Source organism: Bos taurus, chromosome 7, assembly GCF_002263795.3.
Source record: "Bos taurus isolate L1 Dominette 01449 registration number 42190680 breed Hereford chromosome 7, ARS-UCD2.0, whole genome shotgun sequence".
NCBI lineage: Eukaryota > Metazoa > Chordata > Mammalia > Artiodactyla > Bovidae > Bos > Bos taurus.
This window is the reverse complement of record NC_037334.1, coordinates 2,942,701-2,967,912: the sequence shown is the minus strand read 5'-3', so window position 1 is coordinate 2,967,912 and position 25,212 is coordinate 2,942,701. Positions and strand designations below refer to the sequence as shown.

General features: G+C 49.1%; 1 protein-coding gene across 2 annotated transcripts; it reads left to right on the top strand.

The window, feature by feature from the left end:
* The first annotated feature begins 1,110 nt into the window (after positions 1 to 1,110).
* Positions 1,111 to 11,830, top strand: IBA57 (iron-sulfur cluster assembly factor IBA57). Of its 2 annotated transcripts, none has more exons than NM_001205580.2 (3): positions 1,111 to 1,451; positions 9,720 to 10,063; positions 10,455 to 11,830. In NM_001205580.2, the coding sequence occupies exons 1-3, from the start codon at positions 1,111 to 1,113 to the stop codon at positions 10,844 to 10,846; spliced, it is 1,077 nt and encodes a 358-aa protein (NP_001192509.1). In that variant the 3' UTR covers positions 10,847 to 11,830. The 2 variants fall into 2 exon arrangements, with proteins under 2 accessions (NP_001192509.1, XP_059743970.1); XM_059887987.1 differs by lacking the exon at positions 1,111 to 1,451 and adding an exon at positions 1,460 to 1,739 and having other exon boundaries at positions 10,455 to 11,825.
* Positions 11,831 to 25,212: the final 13,382 nt, after the last annotated feature.

The window sequence follows — 25,212 nt, the reverse complement described above, 5'->3', positions numbered from 1 at the left end:
ACTGAAAGTAGAGTTGCACATCTCTACTTTCAGCATGTGTTCATGCTGTGTGCAAGAGTGTGTGTCTTAGTCGCTCAGTCGTGTCCGAGTCTTTGAGACCCCATGGACCTCAGCCTGCCAGGCTCCTCTGTCCATGAAATTCTTCAGGCAAGAATACTGGAGAGGGTTTGCCATTCCCTTCTCTAAGGAATGCTCCCGACCCAGGTCTCCTGCATCACAGGCAGATTCTTTACTGTCTGAGCAACCTAAGAAGTCCCTCTGTGTTGGAAGCAACATAAATGTCCCATCAACGAGTGAATGGATAATCCAGATGTAGTGTGTGTGTGTGTGTACACACATACATATATATACAATGGACTATCAGCCTTTACAAAGGCTGACACATGCTACATCATGGAGGAACCTGGTAGACATGAGCTAGATAAATACTGCATGAGTCCACTTCCGTGAGTTTACCAGAGGTGTCAGGTCCATAGAGACAGACTGGACTGGCATTCCCAGGGTCTGGGGAGGGAGATGAGATCAGGTCAGTCGCTCAGTCGTGTCCGACTCTTTGCGACCCCATGGATCGCAGCACGCCAGGCCTCCCTGGGAGGGAGATAGGGATGTTCATCTGATCGGGCGGAGTTTTGGTCTGGGAAGATGAGAAACTTGTGGATGATGGGGATGGCTGCAAAACGGTGTGAACATGCTCAATGGCTCAGAAATGTGCACCCCCAAATGGTAACGATGGAAAAGCTCACATCATGCGCGTCTCAACACAATAAAGCAAGCGGAAACATCTCTGAGAACTGAGGAGCAGGGCAACTTGCAGGAGCAGAAGTCAGCCCAAGATGGGTGTGTGAGCGACAGCCCGAGGCCTCGCCCGGGCGCACGCTCCGCCCACCTTCACCCTGGCCTCTCTGGCAGGGAACGCTCGCCCGCCACCAGGGGCCGCTGAGGCCCCAGCCCGCGCATGCTCGTGCACACCCCGCCCCGCGCACGCTCCGCCCGTCAGCAGCCAGGGGCCGCTGTGGCGCCCGCGCGCACCGCTTCCCGGCGCCCCTACTCGCCCCGCGCGTCCGGCTGCCCGCCCGAGCTGCTGCGCGGGCCGCCTCACTCCTCCCCAAGATGGCGGCCGCGGCACTGCTCAGGGGTGCGGCTCCAGGGTGCGGCGGCCCGGCCTGGAGCTGGCGGCTGCGCGCGGCCCCGAGGCGCCACCTGGCTCACAGCGGCTGCTGTCAGGGTGCCGACTCCGCTAGCGGCGCAACATGGGCCTGCTTCCTGCTAGGCGAGCGTGCCCTAGTGCGCGTGCGCGGGCCGGACTCGGCGCCCTTTCTCCTAGGTCTGCTGACCAATGAGCTGCCGCTTCCGGGTCCTGCGGTTGGCGAGGCGTCAACTTCGGCCCGAGCGGGCTACGCCCACTTTCTCAATGTACAGGGACGCACTCTCTATGACGTCATTCTCTACGGGTGAGAGCGTTTTGCAGGACTAGCCACGGGGGTCGGGGTATCACCCAGGGAAAGGGCACCCGGGAGCGGGCCTGAGAGGTCTTGGGGGGTAGGCTGCTATGGTGGGCTCCCAAGGGTAGAGGCAGACACTGGGGAGGGACGGACAGAAGGCAGAAGTAACGACATCCAGAGTCGGGGTACCTAGGGGAAGACTACTACTAGCCCGGGACGGACATCCAGGAAAGGACATGCACGACGGGGAATCCAGGGGAAGGGACATCTGGGAATCTGTGCACAGGGTGGGCCGAGGTGAGCCCCCAGGAGAGGGCACCTGAGGAGGGAAGGAGCGCCCAGGGTAGGGCACGAGGAGACCCGCACAGTGGGCAGAGGACTGAGCACCTGGGGAAGGCAGCCATAGGTGGGCTGGAGCCAGCTCCGAGGGGTGGGCCGCGACAGTGACTCGCCTGGGAGCATTTACACCTGGCCTCTGCTCATGCTCAAGCCCACTGCACGGAGAAGGAGCCACGCTGCAGGGAGCAACCCCTGTGCCACTGTACCACTACTTCCTGAGTTCTCTGGTGTACACGCATTTCTCTCCAAAATCTCTCCGTATTCAGTGACATTAGCGTTTGGTGTCCTGTAGAGCTTTCCGTGTTCACTTGCTTAGCTTTCTCAGACTTGGTTTCTCTAGAACCTCTTATGCAGTTCCAGGCTGTCGCTCTGCCTGAGGCCGCCCGGAAAACTCTTCTGTTGTGGGTTTTTGTCTGCATCTTCCTAAGTGTACTTCCTGCCTGCTGGAAGTGGCTTGCTGAGAGGTAGGATGCTTCAGCGGACCTTTGACTTCTTCCAATGGTTTTACCCCGTAACTTGTATGTGTGAGTCAGGCAGTCAGTCGTGTCGGACTCTTTGTGACCCCATGGACTCCTCTGTACATAGGATTCTCAAGGCAAGAATACTGGAGTGGATTGCCATTTCCTACTCCATACCCGATAACTTGGCTGGTCCTAAAACTCCACTGAAAATTGTCCCAGAAAACGTTGAAACCACAACCTGCCTTGCAGCTGCTGGCATTGTTGTCAAGAAGCCTGTTGTTTGATTTCTGAGCCTTTGTGTGTGGTTTTTCTCCGGGCTCATCTTCATCCTGATGTCTTGAAGTGTCATGATGATGTTGTATTGTATTTTGGGTCTTCATTCATGTCATGTAGCTAGGCACTTGGTGGGCTCTGTGACTCTGTAACAGGGATCAGTAAAATATGACCCTTGGGCAGATTCAGCTCTCTGTTTTTGTAAATAAAGTTTGACTGCAGTGCTACATGTCCATTTGTTTATATCCTCTGTGGCCACTTTCGCTTTCCAATGGTAAAAGTATAATTAATAATGTAATAATGTAGAGATTGTGTGGCCTCACGCCTAAATTATTTTCAATGTGGTCTTTTACAGAAAACATGTGTAGTCCCTGCTCTGTGTCCCCTCTTTCAGAAATACCGTTGTCCTCATCTCTTTTATGTAATTATTATCTTCCCAGTAGTTGCTTAACCTCTTTTAAAAACTACATTCTTTGATTATCTTAAGCCCGCCATGTCTGTAACATTCAGTAGCCCCTATAATGGTCATTTCGGTTTTTAATTAATCAGTGTTGTAATGATGTTTTGGTCCTCAAATTTTCTTCCTTGAGTCTCCAGTCTGACTTTATATCTTTCTGCCTTTGCATTCTTCCTATAATGAAGTTATATCCTGACAAGTCACTTTACGGTGTAAAAAAATATATATTTTTCTGTTTCTAGTTTTTTTTTAATCTTTAAATCTTTTCCTCTGGTTTGGTGTGCTTTTGCTTAGCTGCTGGGCCATCAGTTCTTGTCAGCAGGCATGTACACGGTAGTTCTTTCTAGGCATTGTGTGTGCTGTGATCCGTACTGTAGAGGAGTTTGTTTTTCTCTCTGTTCACTCCTGACAGCGGGTGTGCCACTTGCTATCTGTGTGCTGAGGGAGTTGGAGTGTACTGTGATGATGTCCCCTGACCCTGGTTGCTCTTCTGAGATTCCAGCTCAAAGTCCTTTGTGGGGAGTGCAACCCCAGCGGGTGGGGTGGGGTCGTCGTTCCATCAGAGAGAGACAGCCCGAATTAGTGGCCCCACTTCTGAGCAGTTGGAGGAGGGGAGACGTGAGAATGCTCCCTCGGATGGCTGCTCTAGGGCCTGGGGGCTGGGTGAACCATGCCCAGATTCCTCTCTCCCAGCTCTGCGCTGGCGCATGGGGTGCTGAGCCTTCTGGGCTCCCGCCCTGCCCTGATGTTTCTATAGGGATATGTTTCTGGTCTGACACCTGCAGTTCATGAGATGTGCTCCTTCCCCTCCTGGTTGCTGTTGACCGTTTACCTACATCTGATCTCAGTGAGGTCTGCTCTCGGAGGGAAGGGGCCACGCTGGCAACTGGGTGTCCCGCCTGGAAGCCTGTGGCCTTCTTGCTTGCTTCATGGTTACTCTTTGCCTGATGTTTTCTCTGTTTATCCTGTCTCCAGAATTTTTCTTTGTCTTCCTTTTTGGCTGTGCTGTGCTGACTGTGGGATCTCAGTTCCTTGACCAGGGACTGAACCTGGGCCACAGCAGTGCAAGTCCAGAATCCCAACCACTTAGGCCACCAGGGAACTCCCTGGAATTTTTCACCGAAACTGTCATGCTTCTAGTTTCCCATCCTTGAATTGTTCCTTCCTCAGTGCACCCTGATCTTGTTTCCCGAATGTAGCACCATTTCTCAGACACAACTTTAGTCTTTGGTTTTTAATGTAGACTCTTTACGGGAGTATTCTGGTGGCCTAGTGGTTAGGATTCCAGGCTTTCACTGCTGTGGCCTGGCTCCATTCCCTGGTTGGTGAATTGAGATACTGCAAGCCACGTGGTGTGGCCAGAAACAAAAAGGGAAAGCCTTTTTAGAGCAGTTTTAGGTTAATTGAGAAGGCGGAGATCTCTCATATACGCTCTGCTCCCACACATGCATAGCCTCCCCCATATCTGCCTCTTCCTCCAGAGCAGTACATTAGTTAGAGTTGATGAGCCTATATTGACATCAGAATTACCCAAAGTCCTTAGGTCACGTTAAGGTTCACTCTTGGTGCTGTGCTTCCTATGAAATGGGACGAATATTTAATCACGTGTATGTACCACTGTAACACCATACAGAGTGGCTTCACTGTCCCGAAATACCCTTTGTGCTTTACCTGTTTACCCTCCCTCGTGACTCTCACCACCACTGAAAGGGTCCTTTTTGGATCTGAAACTGTCTCCAGTTTCCCTTTTTCCAGAGTGTCACATAGTTGGGAGCACAGAATCTGCAGCCTTTTCAGACCGACTTCTTTCTCTTAGTAATATACATTTAAGTTCCCTCCCTGTCTTTTCAGGGCTTAATAGCTCATTTCTTTTAGTGTTGACTGATACTCTGTTGTTTGCATGCACCAGTTTGTATATCCATTCATCTATGGAAGGACTTGCTGTTGCTTCCATATGGCTGTGATGATGAGTAAAGGTGCTGTAAACATCTGTGTGCGGGTTTTCTGTGTAGAGGTTAGTTTTCAGCTTCTTTCGGTAAATACCAGAAAGTGCGACTGTTAAGACTGTAAGGTAAGAATACGTGTAGTTTGATAAGAAACCACCAAAGTGTCTTCCAAAGTGGCGGTATCATTTTGCATTCCCACCAACAGTGAGTAAACACTTCCCGTTTCTTCTCCATATCCTCACCAGCCTTCGGTGGTGTCAGTATTCTGGATTTTGATCATCCTGATAGGTGTGCACTGGAGCTGGCTTTAATTTCCTCTTCCCTGATGACAAATGACATGTAACATCATTGCATATGCTGTTTGCCACCTGTACATTTTCTCTGGGGTGATGTCCAGATCTTTGGCCTAGTTTTAATCAGACTGTCTCCTAATTGTTGAGTTTTCAGTGGTTTTGTATGTTCTGAGTGACAGTCCTTTGTCAGATGTGACTTTTCAAACCTTTTCTCCCAGTCGTGGCTTGACTTATCGCCTCAGCTGGGGCTTTGTGTTTTGAGGTCTCTCCTCATCCTGACCGGGTGCTTGTTAAGTACTGGCTGTTAGAGGAGTCCTGCAGGTTTTGCGAGCTGGGCTGCTTGGCTTTTGGGGGGCCCAGGCGTGCCTCTGGGGGCCACCCTGGCGGGCTGGCTGCTGAGGTCCGCTGCTAGCTCGTCTCCCTGCACGCCTTTCCCTGGTGTTGGTCTCAGCGGGGTCGTGCTGAGCCTGGGCGCAGCTGGTTTCTGGGCAGTGTGCTCCGTGTGTGCCTGGCAGAGGGAGGGTGGGACGCGGGGCTAGTGCACCTCTTCACTCAGGTCCGCCCGCCAGGCTAGCTGGTGAGGCTGCGGGTGCCCTCAGCCTCCTCTTCCTGCCACTGTGGTTGTGCCCTCAGGATGGGCTGCCAGTCTGGGCAAGGAAAACTGCGGGATGCTGACATACATCTCACGACACGAGTGACTTTTGGGGGGATGTCCTATGCAATGTTTGGGAAGTACTTACACTAGAGAAGTTATTCAAAAATGAATTTTTTTCCTGAAATGCAAATTTGATTGGGCGTCATGCATTTTATCTGGCAGCCCTGCTCAGGGCCTCTGTGCTGCGTGGGGATATCTGTGCTTGTCACTCAGGTGTGGCTGCTCCTGGCACAGAGGAGGCTGAGCCCAGGGGTGCTCTCAGTGTCCAGCAGTGCCCAAGATGGCCCCACAGAGAATGTTCCAGCTCAAATTGTGCTGGGCCGGCTGAGCAGAGGCTCACCGCGCGTCACCACTTCCCCTGCTGACCTGTCCCCCGTTACTTAGCTGCGGCAGGGGCAGCAGACAGTCTGATTTGGGGTGGTGGGGCGCAGGGGTGCTTTGCAGCCTTGCTGGCCCTGAGGGGCTGAATGGCACAAGGCCATTTGCACAGGTAGCTCAGAAAAAAAGTGCCTGAGCCCAGAACCTGTCCGTTCTCCACCCTGCTTCTCTTGAACCCTGTGGAACGTTGGCCCCATGAGAGAGATGGGGCATCAGCCTGGGGCCTGACTACCCTGCGCCCTGGTGGTCCCTTAACCAGCCTTCCCTGGCCCCTCCCGTGCTGGGCCTTTGCCCTCCTTGGGCCTGGTTTTACCTGCATCTGTCTCTCCTCTCTCTCGGGTTTACTTTGCCCCTGTGGCCTCACATCCTGTCCACCCATGCCCATTTCTTCCTCTTGCCAGTATTTCATAGTTTCTGTCTGCTTTCTTATCAGAGACTTAAAAATAGAAATATACCCACAGGTGGTTAAAAAACCTAGTAAAGGCTTTTCATGAAAACTGACTGCCCTCTCCCTTCTCACTGGCATGAACCCATCTTCTCCAGAGGCAGCTCCTGTTTCAACTTATTATTTTGAAATAATCATAGATTTACAGGAAGCCACAAAAAAATGAGCAGGGAGGTCTCATACACCCTTCACCCAGTTCCCTCAGGGGCAACATCTTGCCTCCGATAGTCCAGGGTCACATGCGGGGGGAGAGGGGGACAAGGGCCAGGCACAGGGCACACTCAGGTTCTTCCAGGTTTCCACGTGCTCGCTTGCATGCAGCTCCGTGATTTGATCACACACGTGGACCTGTGTATCTTTGATGAAGACAGAGCTCTTCCGTTACCATCAGGCCCGCTTCTGCCCTCTGTGGGCACAGTCCCCTTCTCAGCCCCTCAGCCAGTCCCCTGCTCACTCTCCATCTTTATGATCCTGTCATTTCAGGACTGTCATACTAACAGAGGCTTTTGTTTCACTCACCTCGATGCCCTTTGGATTCATCAATAGGCTCCTCCTTTTCCTTGCTTAGTAGTATTCCCTTGAGGGAGTGGACTATGGTTTGTTTACCCATTCACCCACTGAAGGATATTTTGGTTTCATTTCTGAAACCAAGTGACTGTTAAGAATAAAACTGCTTCTAATGTTTATGCCCAGGTTTTATGTAGATACCTGGGGTGTTTTCTAGGATAAGTACCCAGGAGTGCAGTGACTCGATTGTGTGGTCACTGCATGTTTAGTCTTATAAAGAACTGCAAACAGTTTTCTGGAGTGTCTGTTCCATCCACATTCCCACCAGCAAGGTCGAATGGTCCATCTTTTCTGCATCCTCGCTGCCTTGAATGTTTTTATTTTAGCCATTCTGATAGCCTTGTGCCTTGGTATCTTGTGGTTTTAACTTGTCTTTGTGTTGTGATAAGTGACTTTGAACTTCTTTCCATGTGGTTATCTGAGGCAGCACCATTGAACTCTCCTCTCTTTTCTGGCAGTTTAATTCCGTCTGTAAGTGATCGTTTTCCCAGCCCTCAGCCGATCTCATTTTGACCTCCTTTGAGGACTGTTTGGAGGGTGAGGTGATAACCTGACTTGCTGCGGCAGCCTGCTCTTTTGCACTTTCTTCACATGCTTGTTCCTGTACTTACTTACCCTTGGCTGATCGTTATGTGTATGGTCCTGACAGTTTGTGCTGTAGGGTGAAGCCACAGAAATCAGGGCACCAAGCAGGCTTCTTCTTCTTCTTTTTTTTTTTAAATTGTTTTAGGAATTCTCTGGTGGCACAGTGGATAAGAAATCTGCCTGCCAATGCAGGGGACATGGGTTTGATCCCAGGTCCAGGAAAATTCCACATGCCATGAAGCAACTAAGCCTGTGGCCTGGAACCACTGAAGTCCACACACCCAGAGCTTGCGCTCCACGAGAGAAGTCACTGCAATGAGAATCCATCACACCGCCACAGAGAGTCACCCCCGCTCGGCGCAGCTGGAGAAAGCCCATGCACAGCAACAGAGACCCAGCACAGCCAAAAACAGATACAGAAATTTGAATTGTTTGTTTTAAAAAATACTTTAATTTGTTGATACCGTTTTGGCTGTGTGGGCGTGCATTGTGGCACGCAGGGTCTTTGCTTGCGGTGCTTGGGCTCTCTGTCACAGAGCGTGGGCCTCTCTCTCGTTGAGGCCTGCGGGCTCGGGAGTTGTGGCCCTCCTAGTTCCCCAACAGGGATCCAAGTGGAGCTGCCTGCCTTTGAGGGCAGATTCTTAACCTCTGGACCACCAGGCAAATCCCTCCCCCACCACCACCCCAAGCAAGCTTCTGTAGCTCTTTCCTTGGTGGGCAATTGACTTCTCCAGGGTAGCACTTAACCCTTTCCTGCCTGGTGAGAGGGTCAGAGGCACAGCTGATGGGTCCCAGCTGATGGCCTTTCTTTCTGATACATGCTCCTGAAGGTTTTACCCACTTCTCTGTCTCAGCTGCCATGCAGCTGTGGGTCCTTGCTCAAGCCACATCTGTAATCAGGACTCTAGCCACGTACTCCTCTGGGTCCTAGACATCTCCACCTAGGGCCCCTCCATCACATCTGACCGTGCGCTGGCCTCTCTGTGCTCATCTGTCTGTAAGGGCCCCACCATCCATCCATCAGTGACACCAGGATCTGGGGTCATTCCACTGGATGTGGGCTGCCTGGAGTGGGAGTTAGGAGGGCTCTGGGACCCTGACCAGGTTGCCCGGCTTCCCTAGGGGAGGTAGGAAGTGGGCGTGGGCTGAGTGGCCTCCCCATGCACCTTACCTGCATTGGCTGTCTGCCGCCCTCCCAGCTCTTCCTGCCTGTCAGCCCCATCCCCCCCCCACCCCGGCCCCGAAATTCACTGTGTGCCCTGACTTAGGATCCTTGGCTTATTGGTGCATCTCAAGGCTGCTGCTGCTAAGTCGCTTCAGTTGTGTCTGACTCTGTGTGATCCCACAGACGGCAGCCCACCAGGCTCCCCCGTCCCTGGGATTCTCCAGGCAAGAACACTGGAGTGGGTTGCCATTTCCTTCTCCAGTGCATGAAAGTCAAAAGTGAAAGTGAAGTCACTCAGTCGTGTCCGACTCTTAGCGACCCCATGGACTGTGCAGCCCACCAGGCTCCTCTGTCCATGGGATTTTCCAGGCAAGAGTACTGGAGTGGGGTGCCATTGCCTTCTCTGTTCTCAGGGCTGGAGGTGGCAAATTCTGACCTTAGAGTGGCCATCTGTGCCATCTCACCTCACCTTGACCACCGGATGCCACTGTGGTCCCAAGGCCCTGCTTCGCACCTGTCTGGCCAAGGCCTGTCCTTCCCCGGCCGGACTGTTTCCTGTGGCGCCCTCCCTGGGTGTGGAGGGGTGCTGTGCTGTGCAGCATTGCCAGGTGGTCCAAGGGGGCCGGTGCACTTGGGCGGCACAGCCACCGTGCCGGGACCCGACTGCAAGCCCTTCCCTCGGTGTGCCCTGCCACCCCCTCCTCTCCCCGCAGGCTCCCTGAGCGCTCCAGTGAACAGCCCACCTTCCTCCTGGAGTGCGACAGCTCCGTGGTCGATGCGCTGCAGAGGCACCTCTTGCTGCACAAGATTCGGCGGAAGGTTACGGTGGAGCCGTGCCCAGAACTGCGCGTGTGGGCCGTGCTGCCGTGCGCGCAGAGGGAGGCCGGCGGGGCGGGGCCGCTGCGGAAGAAGACTGTGTGCGCCCCAGTCCTCACCCGTGATCCCCGGACTTACCGCATGGGCTGGCGGCTTCTCTCCCAGGATGAGGGTTCAGCCCTGGTGCCCGGGGGCCGTCTTGGGGACCTCCAGGATTATCACCGGCACCGGTACCAGCAAGGTATGGACCTGGGGAGAGGTTAGGTTTGGGGGGCTGATGCTGGACGGGGAGGAGGGGCAGGGTGGGACGTGAGGGGACAGGAGGGGTGTGACCCGGAGCCCTGGGAAAACTGCATGGTGAGTCCAGGCCCTGGGAGGAGTCGGGATAGAGCAGAGTTCTGGGCTCAGGGGTAGGGTCTTCTCTAGTGGGCAGTATTGAGGCCCAAACCGGGCAGCTCACCCAGAGACCAGAGCAGGGGCCGGAGTTGGGACCTGGAGGATGCAGAGGGACCCGGAAGACTGGGGGTCAGATGCTAGGACTCCTACAGGCCAGGACCGCTGGCCATCCTGGGTTGAGCCCCCAGCTCTGGAGGACACCTCAAGCCTCAGCAAGCCTCTCCCCACCTCTGCAGGTGTTCCCGAGGGTGTCCACGACCTGCCCCCGGGAGTGGCGCTGCCCCTGGAGTCCAACCTGGCCTTCATGAACGGCATCAGCTTCACCAAGGGCTGCTACATTGGCCAGGAGCTGACAGCTCGCACCCACCACATGGGTGTTATCCGGAAGCGCCTCTTCCCAGTACAGTTCTCAGGTGCCGTTCCTGGCGGCGGCATTGCCCCCGGAGCCTCTGTGCTCACCGAGTCAGGGCAGGCAGCCGGCAAGTACAGGGCAGGGCTGGGGGACGTGGGCCTGGCCCTGCTGCGGTCTGAGAAAATTAAGGGTCCTCTCCACATCAGAACCTCTGAGAGTGGCCTTGTGGCCCTTACTGCGTCTGTGCCAGACTGGTGGCCCACCGCCACCAAGTAGCCTCGGATGCCCCTGCGCTCCTCATCTACTGCACCCTGTAGCCAGCCCCCACTTCCTTGGGTGGCCCAGTTGAAAGAACACACCCTTGGGGGACCCCAAGCATTTGTGGGCTTCCCAAAGCTACTGACATGGCAGGGGATGCTCGTGCATACAGCCCTGGCGTTCCCAGCCAATCATGCTTCCTAGGGACCGTCCTGTGCTCAGGGTGGCTGTCCCTTCCTGGAAGCTTTATGGCTGGAGCATCAGGAACCCTCTTGAGGACTGAAGGTGGGTGGAAGTGAGCCCTGCGCCTGCCTCTGTCCTGGGCAATGCTGCAGCTTCCACCAGACCCTGGATGAGATTCCGAACCATACTGATCTGGAGGTGGTTCGTCCGTCAACCAAGGACAGAATGTTCCAGGATGCCTCCCGGCTGCCCACACCCTCTGAGCCTGCTTGGGCAGGCTTGGGAAGGGAGCATCTCAGTGTCTGGGGTGGCTAAAGGGGCAAGTGGACTCTGGGAATTGTCTTACCATGTTGACTGGGGGCATGTGTCAAGGTGGGAATCTTGTGGCACCAGGTGGAACACAGTGTCTTTGAGTAGAGGCACAGGCATTGCTCACACCCACCAGAGTCCTCCCAAGCATACCTCTGTGCTCAGTGGCACCAGCTGGGGGAGCCCCAGTACCGTTTTATACCACATCTCCGCAGCTTTGGCCCCACGGTGGCGTGGGCAGTCCCTTCCTCCCCTCCATAGCCCTCCTGAGCTCAGGGTAGGGAGTGGCTGCCTTGGGATGGCGTGCCCAGGGTGCAGAGAAGAGCTTTTGCTTGTTGTACTCGCTGCTGTTTTCTGACGTCGTCATGTCTTCATAATAAGAGGGTGACTTACTTTCCTGTTTTGAACCACTGACTTTGATTTTCCCACAGCAATGTGAGTCTCGTGGTTACTGGGTGTCCCACCTGCTGCCCCAGAGTGGCTATTAAAGTGTGACCCGCAACCAGCCCATGTGGAACTCTGGCTTCTTTCTTTCTTAACTGTATTTATTTTAAATGTTCATTAGAGTGTTGTTGATTTACAGCATTATGTTAATTTCTACTGTACAGTGAGGTGAATCAGTTCTTCATATGCATATATCCAACTCTTTTTTAGACTGTTTTTTCCATATAGGTCATTATGTAGTATTGAGTAGAGTTCCCTGTGCTATACAGTAGATCCTTATTGTCTCTTTTATATATACTGGCGTGTATATGTCAATCCCAATTTCCCAATCTGTCCCTACCCCCTTTCCCCACCCCTGGTGATCACAGGTTTGTTTTCTACATCTGTGACTATTTCTGTTTTGTAAATAAGTTCATTTGTACCATTTTTTTTTTAGATTTCACGAATAATCTGTGTCATATGATACTTGTCTTTCTTTGTCTGACTTACTCAGTATGACCATCTCTCGGTCCGTCCATGTTGCTGCAAACGGCATTATTTCTTTCTTGTTTATGGCTGAGTAGTATTCCATTGTATATGTGTACAACATCTTTATCCTTTCTTCTGTTGATGGACATTTTGGTTGCTTCCATGTCCTGGCAATTATAAAATAGTGTTGTAGTAGACATTGAGGTACATGTATCACTTCGAATTATGGTTTTCTCTGAATATATGGCCAGGAGTGGGATTTCAGGATCATATGGTAGCTCTGTTTTTAGGTTTTTAAGGATCCCCCATACTCTTCTCCATAATGGCTGTACCAGTTTACATTCCCACCAACAGTGTGGGAGGGTTCCCATCTCTCTATACTCTCTCTCACACTACTGTTGATAGATTGTTTTTGGTGAGAGCCCTTCTGACCAGTGTGAGATGATACCTTCTTATAGTTTTGATTTCCATTTCTCTAATAATCAGTGATGTTGAGCATCTTTTTGTGTGCGTTTTGGCCATCTGTATGTCTTTTTTGATTGGGTTTTTTTTTTTTTTTTCATTGGGCTACATGAGCTGTTTGTATGTTTTGGAGATTAATCCCTTGTCAGTGGCTTCATTTGCAAATGTATTCTTCCATTCTAGAGGGTTGTCTTTTTGTTTTGTTTATGGTTTCCTTTACTGTGCAAAAGCTTTTCAGTTTAACTAGGCCCCATTTGTTTATTTTCATTACTCTAGGAGGTAGATCAGAAAAGACCTTGCTGAGATTTATGTCAGAGTTTTATAGTGTCTGGCCTTATATTTAGGTCTTTAATCCATTTTGACTTAATTTTTGTGTATGGTGTTAGGTCGTGTTCTAATTTCATTCTTTTACACTGTACAGTTTCCCAGGGCCACGTGTTGAAGAGACTGTCTTTCCTCTGTTGTACATTCCTGTCTCCTTTATCATAGGTTAGATGCCCGTAGATGTTTGAGTTTTTCTCTGGCCCTCCTGTCCTGCCCCATGAATCTGTGTTCTGTTTTTGTGCCTGGACTGTACATACCGCATTCTCTGTTTTTGCCACGCCACTCAGCTTTGTGTACAGTCTGAAGTCGGGGAGCATGACTCCGCCATCTCCATTTTTCTTTCTCAAGATCGCTTTAGCTCTTTGGGGTCTTGTGTTTCCATACAAATCGTGAAATATTTTGTTCTCTTTTCTGTTAAAAATGCCATTGGTAATTTGATAGGGACTGCATTGACCCTGTGGATTGCTTTGGGTAGAACAGTCATTTTGACAACACTGATTCTTCCAATCCAAGAATGTGGTATATCTCTCCATCTGTTTGTGTCATCTTTGATTTCTTTCATCTCTGTCTTACAGTGTTTTCTGAGTACAGATCTTTTGCCTCCGTAAGTCGGTTTATTCCTAGGTATTTTATTTATTTATTTTTTGATGCGATGATAAATGGGCTTGTTTCCTTTGTTTCTTTCTGATCTTCCATTGTCAGTCTATAGGAGTGCAAGAGATTTCTGTGTGTTATTTTGTGTCTTGTTACTTTCCCAAATTCATCGATGAGCTTTAGTAGTTTTCTGATAGTGTCTTTAGGATTTTCTGTGTACAGTATCATGTCATCTGCAAACAGTGATGGTTTTACTTTTTTCTTTTCCAATTTGGATTCCCTTTTATATCTTTGTCTTCTCTTGCCATAGCTAGGACTTCCAAACCTGGCATGAGTGGACATCTCTGTCTTGTTCCTGAAATTAGAGAAAAGGCTTTCAGCTCTTCACCACTGAGTGTATTATTAGCTGTAGGTGACAGAGACATAAGGGGTTTGGCCAGTCCCTGGAGGCAAGGCTCCCCTCAGGCAGGGAGCCAGCCAGGCAGGGCTGGCCCTTTCCCATCCCCCCAGACTGAGAGCAGGTGGTCACACTGGGTGGGCAGCACCGCCCTGAGGTTCAGTCTCCTGAAGTGAGCAAAATGAAGAAGGCAGAGCATGCTGTGGACCAGAATGGGCTGGGTCCTCGTGACATGAACGACACAGTCATCGTACACTGTCACCCTGTGTGCTCGGGGTGCTCACAGCCAGTGTCCGTGCTGTGGATTAGAGGCACCGAAGGCTTTTCACCGTCGGTGAACACCCAGAGCTGGGAACCAAGCATCTTCTCTGGGCCAATGGTATTTGTGGAACATCGGCCTCTTGGCCTGAGCATGAACTGCTGTGCCGACACGTGACCTGTTGTGGGAGTCATAAATTAAGTGAGAAAGGAGATGGGCCATGGTGTTTTAAGTGTGGGCAGCTTCCGAGTAAATGCTGCCTCGGAGATCATGTGACCTGTAAATGTCTTCAGGGCTCTGCAGGCAGCTGAGACCTTAAATTATTTGGTTCAGATCCAAAGAAGTACATATTCCGTATTCTACCTCAGTATTTTTAAAAGGAGGCTGCCATACAACAGAAGTGCTTCCTTTCTTGAAAAACCAAGTCAGTTTCCACAGAAGCACTGAAGCTTACAGGAAGCTGTGACTTAGGAGCTCTGACACCAGTATCTTGATGCACATGGCCAGAGGGGATCAGTTGGTGTTTAATCTTCACGTGTTTCCAGTTTCATAAAGAGTGATCACTGTGAGAGCTGGTATAGATACTCGGGAAGGTCTTTGCTGGTTTTCCTGTCTGCTTTAATTTAAGTTTATTCTGTAAAGAGTATGAAGTTCTGAAAATTAGCTGTCATAGTTGAAAAAAGTAGTCCGGGGGTAGTAATATTTCTAGAAGCCTGGCAAGTGCAAGTGTAAACATTTCTTCACAGACCCTTGTCCTACTCAGGTTTTACAGAGAATAGTTCTAAGGAATATACCCTTTGTTGTTAAAAAGCCAAAAAACCTAGAAACACTGACAACCCACAGAGAAACAAGGGTCAGCAGGAAAACAGTAGAATCAAACCTACAAATTTTCAGATACTGAAGTAATCAGACATATGAAATAAATATATTTAGTGTGTTTAAAGAAATTAAGGCATTTCAATATTAGTAAGAAGCAAGAGACTATAAAATGATTAAGCAAATCATATAAACAGATCAAAGAGAACTAGAAATAAACATGCTTCTTTAAAGGAATCTATGGATGTATTTTCTGAAGAATTGGGACATATGAAAGAGAAAGAGATGGGAGAGTGGAGAGAAGATTTAATGTAATAACATAGTGATCGAAATGGAATTACGGTTGGATAGAAAAGAACATGGGGCAGAGGAAAAAAAATAATGGCAGGGAATTTTCTAGACGTGATGGCAGTTGTTGCTTCTTAGGTTCAGAAAGCCCAATGGCTTTGCTGTGGCTATGCCTCGTCACATCGTAGTGAAAGTCCAGAATCCCAGAGATAAAGGGAAGATCTTCACATAGAAGTCGGTAGCGATAAACTATTAAAAAGTGATTTATCAAAAGCAGCAGTGGAAACCAGAGGAAAGTGAATAGTATGTTCACTGTACTGAGAGAAAAATGCATGTGTGCGTGCCAAGTCGCTTCAGGTGTGTCTGGCTGTTTGCGACCCTGTGGACCGTGGCCCGCCAGGCTCCTCTGTCCGTAGGATTCTCCAGGCAGAAATACTGGAGTGGGTTGCCATTTTCTCCTGCAGGGGATCTTCCCGACCCAGGGATCAAACCCAGGTCTCTTATGTCTCCTCCATTGGCAGGGGGGTTCTTTACCACTAGGGCCACCTGGGAAGTCCTGGTCAGCCTAGAACTGTATACCCAAAGCGGTCATTCAAGAATGAGGTGTGAAATAAGTCAGTTTCATCTGAGATACTGTGATTTTTAGTAAGAAATACGTATTTCATCTTGTCCTTAATCCTGGCACATAGTTCCTCAAGTTTTTGGAATTTCCTAAGTGATAAGAGAGTTGCTGCTGCTGCTGCTAAGTCGCTTCAGTCGTGTCCGACCCTGTGCGACCCCATAGACGGCAGCCCACCAGGCCCCTCTGCCCCTGGGATTCTCCAGGCAAGACCTGGAGTGGGTTGCCATTTCCTTCTCCAGTGCCTGAAAGTGGAAAGTGAAAGTGAAGTCGCTCAGTTGTGTCCGACTCTTGGAGACCCCATGGACTGCAGCCCACCAGGCTCCTCCATCCATGGGATTTTCCAGGCAAGAGTACTGGAGTGGGGTGCCATTGCCTTCTCCTGATAAGAGTGTTAGAAGTATGTTAATATTTATAACAAGCTCCTGTCAACCACCCCAGAGTTTATGTTAATGAGATGACTTTTAGAAAAACTCTAAGGGTAGGGGTTAGTTGCTAGTTAGAAGATTAGAGCTTTCTATCCCACTCTCTGACCTCTAGGAAGGGGAGAGGGGCTGGAGGTTGAATGAGTCACCAAAGGACAGTGATTTAATCAATCATACCTCTGCAGCAAAGCCTCCGTAAAACCCCAAAAGGATGGGGTTTGGAGAGTGTCCAGGTAGGCCGAAGAACTGGTTTTGTAGAGACCATATCCTTTGACAAGTTTTATCTAAAAAGATACCAATAAAGGAAAGATAATTAAAAATCCTTTATCACTTGAACATTAAGAAAATCACATCTGAATACCTCATGTGTCAAAGAGAATAAGGCCTCACAAATTACCAGCTACTTGAAATGACCATGAAAATAGAACAAAATTTGGTTGTGGGTGTATATTAGGGGGGTAACTTCATAGCCTTTAAAAGTGTCCCTCTGACTTAAGAAGTTAGCAAAATAGCAACATAATAGACTCAAAGTAAAAAGAAGGAAATAATAATAAAGGAAAGAAGTAAGCAAAGCAGAGAAGCAACAAGACCAAGTATTTTTAATTAACAGGATGGTGGGAGTGGGAAGAGAATCCAGGGGGCTTCAAGGGAGGCAGGGGGCTGGGTCTGCACTCTCCCTCTACCCAGCCTTTTTTGAAAAACCCCCTGTCTTCTCACTGGACTGCTGTGCTTTCCTTGGCACGCTCCCCTTTCCAGCTGGTATTGCAGGTAATTTGATTCTCCAGAAGCTTACTTTGAAAAAAACTAACTGGATCATACTGTGTTTTATTTTATTTTTAAAGTTTATTTTTAGTCGGAGGATAATCGCCTTACAATGCTGTGCTGATTTCTGCCGTACCGCAACGTGAATCAGACATAAGTATACATACATCCCCTTCCTCTTGGGCCTCCCTCCCTCTCCACCCCACACCACCCCACCCCTCTAGGTGTCACACTGGGTTGAGCTCCCTGTGTTGCAGAGCAATGTCCCACGAGCTGTGTACTTTACATAAAGTAATGTATATGCTTCAGTGCTGTTTTCTCAATTCGTCCCGTGCTCTCCTTCCCACACCGTGTCCACGAGTCTGTTCACTGCGTCTGCATCTCTGTTCCCACCCCGAAAACAGGTTCATCAGCACCATTGTTTTAGATTCCACATACATGCAGTAATATATGATATTTGTTTTTTTCTTTCTGGCCTCAGTCTGGGTAACAGCCTCTGGGTTCATCCACCTCAGTTCAACTGACTCAAACTTGTTCCTTTTTATGGCTGAGTAATATTCCGTTGTACGTATGTACCATGACTTATTTATCCATTCGTCTGTCCCTGGCCGTCTAGGGTGCTTCCATGTCCTGGCTGTTGTAAACAGTGCTGCAGTGAACATTGGGGCACATGTGTCTTTGAATTACAGTTTTCTTAGGATATGTGGTCTTATTTAGACATTTGTACTTTGTCGCATTTTCTTCCTAGTTTATTCCTGTGTCTCTTCTCTGTGTACTTAACGTTGCTTGTGTTTAATATGTCAATTTTGTGTCCTGTATTTTACCCTCACATTTCATGAGTTGGTTCTCTGTCTGTTTTCACCATGGATATTTTTTGTGGCTTCCAGTGTTTGGATGTTGCTTGGTTCACTCAACTAGGCCACTGATGGACTGGTGGTATGTTTTCTTTGTGCTTTTTCTCTGTAGATGATGTTTTGCTTTACTTCTTCCAGGTAAGTCTTGCGGGATGATTTCCTTTTGACTCTGCCTGCATGTCAGATGTCGTGGTTCACTGTGGTCCTGGGCAAGATGCTCACGACCTCGTAGGTGGCACTCAGCCAGGTGTGCTGTGTTCTTTATGTGGCACTGGTTCCAGGAGTATGTATAAATAGATTTGAGAAAAATTATCCAGTGGGAAAGCTCAGACTCAGTGGGATGGAGACCCCATTTTAAGAGGCTGATACCAAGAGCTTATACCTGATGCCCCCAGCATATCTGAGTGGAGGCTGGCGGATGCCGACCCCTCTTCTCCTTTATGTTTAGGCGTGTTTCCAACATTTTATCATGAAAAAATCTAACACAGAAAGTGAAATTTTCACAGTAAACACACCTTGTGCATGCCCAATTCATGTCAAGCTTCTGCTAGGCCTTTTCCTTTGGATATCAATTCCAGACCCTAATCCTCTAGCCACCCTCGCCCCTTAGCCTTTCTAATTTTTGATACATCTCCAAGTGAGTGGCAGACCTCAGCCATCCCCACCCCTAATGCCTTCATCAACATCATTTATGGTTCTTTTTTTTTCCTCTTGGAAGTAAAATTAGCATATGGTTAAGTGCACAAATTCTGCAGTTTGATGAATTCTGAAAAATCCGTATGTTGTGGTTGCTCTCCCCCACCCCTTCCTAGTAAGGTTGTATGCCCCAGCCATCACAGATGTGCTGAACCTGCTCTAAAGCTTCCCGTCGTCAGTGGAATCGACGGTCCTGCACTTTGAAGGGAGGTTTTGTTCCTAGCACATTTTTGAACCTCCCCCACGATGCCTGTGTCTCTGCAGTCCTTTTATTGCTGAGTAGTGCTGGTTGAGCAGATGGACCACAGTTAGCTTCTCTGTCTCCTGTTGAGGGACCTCCAGGGTGTTCGCAGTTTGGGCTGTTATGAGGAAAGCAGCAGTGGGCATTACAAACACTGACCAGACCATCTGTAAAAATAGAACTCTGATCTACAGCCTTTGGCCACCTGCCCAGGAAACCAACCCACCATCTCCAGTAGCCAGCCCAGGAAGCCAGGCTGCTGTAGCCGGACTTGCAGGATATTAGCCTGCTATCTCTCACCGTAATCCAGGCAGCCAAACAAGAATTCATCAGCTCCAAGCCACAGGACTTGATCAATAACTGATGCTTCCTTTTCTTTTTTTTCCTGCTTCCAACTTGGAACCAACCAGAGAAAGCCAAATATACCCCCTTACCCACCCCCAGGACACCCCACTGCTGGTCAGCTGCCCCAGCTCCCCAGGCCCACAGCCTCTGCAAGCGCACTGGGACCTTCCCTTATTCCACAGGGGAGCTCTGCTGCCTCTGACTGCCCATGACTCCCTTACTGCAGCGAACTCTGAGCAGATGGCCTCTGCCCATTCTCTGCTGTGGTAGTCTGCATTCATTGCACACTCAGCCGAGCCCTTTGTGGACACAGGCTTTCGGCTGGTCACGGTGGTGCCCAGAGGTGCGTCTGTGGGGCTGCATGTAGGAGGAAGCTGGAGGACCTCTGCCGCATGCTCGGTCCGTTTTACGCTCCTGCTGGCACCTCGTGCTTGCCAACATTTGGTGCTGTCAGTCTTTCTAATTCTGTTTGCAGGTTTCGTGTTTACACTCCAAAAGTCTTGGTCGGATGCCTGGCTGTGCTGAGGGGGTCTGGGGGAGCCTTCCTTTGCTCACCCTGGGAGGAGCCCCCTTCCCCTCTCTGTGATCTGGGCTCTTAACCAACTTAGTGTCCTTGTCTTCAGTTTTTTTTCAAATGATGTGGCTTCAGTTTGGTCACGTTAGTGTTTGTGGCAAAAATGAATCATTTATGAATACATTCTATGTCATAAATCTCAATAAGTTTCTCAGGGAAATGAGTGGCAGCAGGGACCCTGTTGATGGAAAAATCTGGAGATTGCTGAGTACTGATCCACGTTTCATTCATTCATTCCTTCAATAATTCAACAAATTATTGAGTGCCTACAAACCATAAAAGTAAAATGCCAAGTCTACTGGATTGCCATAGCTCTGTGGTCAAGAATGAAGCAGAGAATGGTATAGGATATGTGCAGAGATGGGGTGCACTGGGGGGATGGGCTGTCTATTGGTTTATGTGGTGGGGACAAGGCTGTTGGGGGCATGGGGCGTGTACAAGGGTGGGCTGCCTTGGGGGCACTGGGCTTGTGTGGGGTTTGGGTGCATGTGGAGATGGAGCAGGGTTGGGGCACTTAGCGGGCAGGATGAGGAGAGTCAGAATACACTGAGGGGACAGGGGATGCGTGGGGATGGTGCACACTGGGGGATGGAGTGTGGGGTCAGGGGGCATTGGGATGACAAGGAGAGTGTGCTTTTGTGGTACATGCGGATACAGGTGCGTTTGGGGGACAGGGCAAAGCCAGGGTGCATCATAAAAATGGAGTGTGTGTGAGGTTGGGTACATGCAGTGACTGGGTACATTGGCGGGGGATAGGGCAGGGCTGAGGTGCATGGAGAGATGGAGCACGTTGGGAGGACTGGGCACATGAAGGACAAGGGTAAGAGGGGCATGTGTGTTGTGCCAGGCAGAGGACACAGTGAGGAAAGGCCTTGAGACTACTGCACGTCTGGAATATCCTTCAGATAGTCGAGGCCAGTGCAGCTTGAGGCAGGATTACAGGAGACCACGTTGGGGAGAGCCCACAGGGGGTTTGCACGGGGCCTGCGCTATCCTAGGGCAGATGGGGGTTGAAGGAGCACCCTTGCCTCTGGGTGATGGGCGAGGGGGTGCCAGAAGAGTGGGCCGAACTGGGTTTATCTTAAAGCACATGGGGCTTGGAGGAACTGGGGGGTGTGCAGCAGCTGTCCCGATGTGTGTGGGGGCAGTTAGATGTTCAGTAGGGGTGGGTGGGGGTAGTCTGGAGGTCGTGAATGCAGAGGGGTTGCCGCCAAGCGGGAGCAGACTGATGCAGAGGAGCATCAGGGGGCAGGGCTGCTCACAGACACCCCTGGCCCAGGGCCTTGAGTCTGCAGCCTCTCCTGACCTGCCGCATCATCTTGGGCTGGGCTACTTTATTCAGTGGAGGTGTTTATGGAGATCACATGGTTGTAAGACATAATACAGAGAGGTGCCAGTACCCTTTACCCAGTTCCTCCCCATGATAACTTTTAGCAGAAATGTGCTACCGTATCACACCATCCACGGGCCTTATTCTGACCTCACTCTTTTCTTTGTGCTCATTTGTGTATAGGTGTTGAGTTCTGTGTCATTTTATCACATGGGGAAGTTAGTGTGTCTCCACTAGAGTCAAGATACAGAACATTTCCATCCCATGTTGACCTGTCCCTAACTCCTGACCACCAATATTTCATTTCTTAAAATTCTGTCATTTCAAAAATGTTACGTTATTGAACATTTCATTTCAGTTCAGTTCAGTTGCTCAGTCGTGTCTGACTCTTTGCAACCCCATGAATTGCAGAACACCAGGCCTCCCTGTCCATCACCAACTCCCGGAGTTCACTCAGACTCACATCCATCGAGTCGGTGATGCCATCCAGCCATCTCATCCTCTGTCGTCCCCTTCTCCTTCTGCCCCCAATCCCTCCCAGCATCAGAGTCTTTTCCAATGAGTCAACTCTTTGCATGAGGTGGCCAAAGTACTGGAGTTTCAGCTTTAGCATCATTCCTTCCAAAGAACACCCAGGGCTGATCTTCAGAATGGACTGGTTGGATCTCCTTGCAGTCCAAGGGACTCTCAAGAGTCTTCTCCAACACCACAGTTCAAAAGCATCAATTCTTCGGTGCTCAGCTTTCTTCACAGTCCAACTCTCACATCCATACATGACCACAGGAAAAACCATAGCCTTGACTAGACGAATCTTTGTTGGCAAAGTAACGTCTCTGCTTTTGAATATGCTATCTAGGTTGGTAATAATTTTCCTTCCAAGGAGTAAGCGTCTTTTAATTTCATGGCTGCAGTCACCATCTGCAATGATTTTGGAGCCCCCCAAAAATAAAGTCTGACACTGTTTCCACTCTTTCCCCATCTATTTCCCATGAAGTGATGGGACCAGATGCCATGATCTTAGTTTTTTGAATGTTGAGCTTTAAGCCAACTTTAAGTAGTATACTAATAACGTATAGTAGGCACCTGTATATGTTGACTTCTCCCCCTCAGCATCAGTCCCTGGAGATCTGTCCAGGTTGCTTCTGTGTCAGTTGTTAATTCCTTTTTGTGGTTCAGTCTAATTCCATGGTATGAACCGCCATAGCCTGTTTAACCATCCACCTGTTCAAGGACATTTGCGTTGTCTCCAGTCAGGAGTGATAACAACTAGAGCTGCTAAAAACGTTCACGTGCTGGTTTCTTGTGAACACAGGTTTTATTTCTTTGGAATAAATGCCCAGGAGAGCAATGGCTGGGCCATTTCCTGTTTAGTTTTATAAGGAACTGCAGACTTTCCCAGAGTGGCTACACCACTTTGCAGCCCTACCAGCAATGTGTCAGAGATACAGTTTCTCTGTATCCTTGCTGGCGTTTGGAGTTTCCAGGATTTTTAATTTTAGCTGACAGGCATGCAGAGGCATCTCACGGTATTTTTACTTTGAATTTCCTTGATGGCTAATGATGTTGAACCTCCTTTCAAACGCTTATTTGCCACCTGTGTATCCTCTTTGGTGACATGTCTTTTCATGAATTTTGTCTTTTTTCTCATTGAGGGGTTTAATTTTTACTATTCAGTATATGTTTCAATAGCAGTCATTTGTCGGATGTGGTGGATTCTCATTTGCAGTAGTTATGTTTCATACCTTCCAGCAAACACTGAATCGGTGAATACTAAACCACTTCTTCTGCAGAAAGGATAGAGTTAGATTCCTGCCCATCTCTGGTCACGTTTTTGTCAACTGATCAATAGATATCTTTATTTTGTATGTGTTTCTTTTTGAAGACACCTTATTTCATGTGTATTGGTTCATGAACATTGAACTCACAGCCAACAGCATTATAACTTGGACTTGAATGAAGTTCATCTGATGTATTAACTTTACATCAGATTTTGCCTAACTTTGTAAGGCACATCGCAGCCTTCTCGTGCTCAGGAACATAGAAAACACTTCAGCTGTATGCTTGTCATTTGAAACAGTGAAAACAACAAAAAGTACAACAATTAAAAAAATGTGGCAATAAGTCAATTATGAAGAGGAGATTTGTTTTCAGCCTGAGCGCTGGGACACAAAGGCAGAGAATGTCTCGTTCTAGGAACATGGGCATTGGGAGAGTTGAGTTTTACTGCTCTGGGCATGTCTGCAGACTGTGAAGGCACCGCAAGTATTGATTTTGGGGTCACAAGGAAACTTAGGGAGCAGGCAGAGTTGAAAATAAGAGTGCCAAGGGTAATGAAGTTCGAATGTGGTTTGAAATACAGTTGTCGTTTGGCCCTGGAGGGCTCGGTTCCAGAAAGCGAAACAGAAGGAAGTGAAGTCACTCAGTCGTGTCCAACTCGTTGCGACCCCATGGACTGTAGCCTCCCAGGCTGCTCCATCCATGGAATTTTCCCGGCAAGAGTACTGGAGTGGGTTGCCATTTCCTCCTCCAGGGGGAATCTTCCCGACCCAGGGATTGAACCCGGGTCTCCCACATTGCAGACAGATGTTTTACCTTCTGAGCTACCAGGGAAGCCCTCAAATAACTATCCTAGATTTCATATTGGGCTTCCATGGTGAAGTGAAAGTGAAAGTCGCTCAGTGTCCAACTCTTTGTGACCCCACGACTAAGTCCATGGAATTCGCCAGGCAAGAATACTGGAGTGGGTAGCTTTTCCCTTCTCCCGGAAGATCTTCCCAACCCAGGGATTGAACCCAGGTCTCTTGCATTGCAGACAGATTCTTTACCAACTGAGCTATCAGGGAAGCCCTTGCTTACAGGACCTCCTTGAATACCCAAATCTGAGGATGTTCAAGTTCCTTAAATGAAATGGTGCATATAACCTATGCACATCCTCCCGTACACTTAATTTATTTTCATTGAGGTATAGTTGATTTGCAATATTATATTAGTTTAAGGTGTACAATATAGTGATTCACAATTTCTGTAGATTATGCTCCATTTACAGTTATGAACTGTTGGCTGTTTTCCTTGCATTGTACACGATATCCTTGTAGCTTATCTTGCACATAGCAGTTTCTGCTCCTTAATCCCCTACTACTATATGTCTTTCCTCTTTCTTCTTCCCACTGGTAACCACTGGCTTGTTCTTTCTATCTGTGAATCTGTTTTTCTTTGTTATATTCATTCATTTTATTTTTCATTTTCATACGTGAGTGGTAGTATATACAGTATTCATCCTTTTCTCTCTGACTTATTTCACTGGGTATAATACCCTTAGGTCTATCCATGTTCTCGCAAATGGCAAAAATTTATTTATTTTTTTTTTTATGGCTGAGTAGTCTATTGTGTATATGGATGATGTCGTTATCTGTTCATCTGTTGATGGACATTTAGGTTGCTGTCTTACCTTCAGATCAGATCAGATCAGATTAGTCGCTCAGTCGTGTCCGACTCTTTGCATCCCCATGAATTGCAGCACGCCAGGCCTCCCTGTCCATCACCAACTCCCGGAGTTCACTGAGACTCACATCCATCAAGTCAGTGATGCCATCCAGCCATCTCATCCTCTGTCATCCCCTTCTCCTCCTGCCCCCAATCCCTCCCAGCATCAGAGTCTTTTCCAATGAGTCAACTCTTTGCATGAGGTAGCCAAAGTACTGGAGTTTCAGCTTTAGCATCATTCCTTCCAAAGAAATCCCAGGGCTGATCTCCTTCAGAATGGACTGGTTGGATATCCTTGCAGTCCAAGGGACTCTCAAGAGTCTTCTCCAACACCACAGTTCAAAAGCATCAATTCTTCGGTGCTCAGCCTTCTTCACAGTCCAACTCTCACATCCATACATGACCACAGGAAAAACCATAGCCTTGACTAGACGGATCTTTGTTGGCAAAGTAATGTCTCTGCTTTCAATATACTATCTAGGTTGGTCATAACTTTCCTTCCAAGGAGTAA

What these genes read in the sequence shown, in the direction of transcription:
- IBA57 (NM_001205580.2), top strand. Translation starts at nt 1,111, where the DNA reads ATGGCGGCCGCGGCACTGCTCAGGGGTGCGGCTCCAGGGTGCGGCGGC. An exon ending in TATGACGTCATTCTCTACGG is followed by an intron (nt 1,452 to 9,719) that starts GTGAGAGCGTTT and finishes CTCTCCCCGCAG; the next exon opens with GCTCCCTGAGCGCTCCAGTG. An exon ending in CCGGCACCGGTACCAGCAAG is followed by an intron (nt 10,064 to 10,454) that starts GTATGGACCTGG and finishes CCACCTCTGCAG; the next exon opens with GTGTTCCCGAGGGTGTCCAC.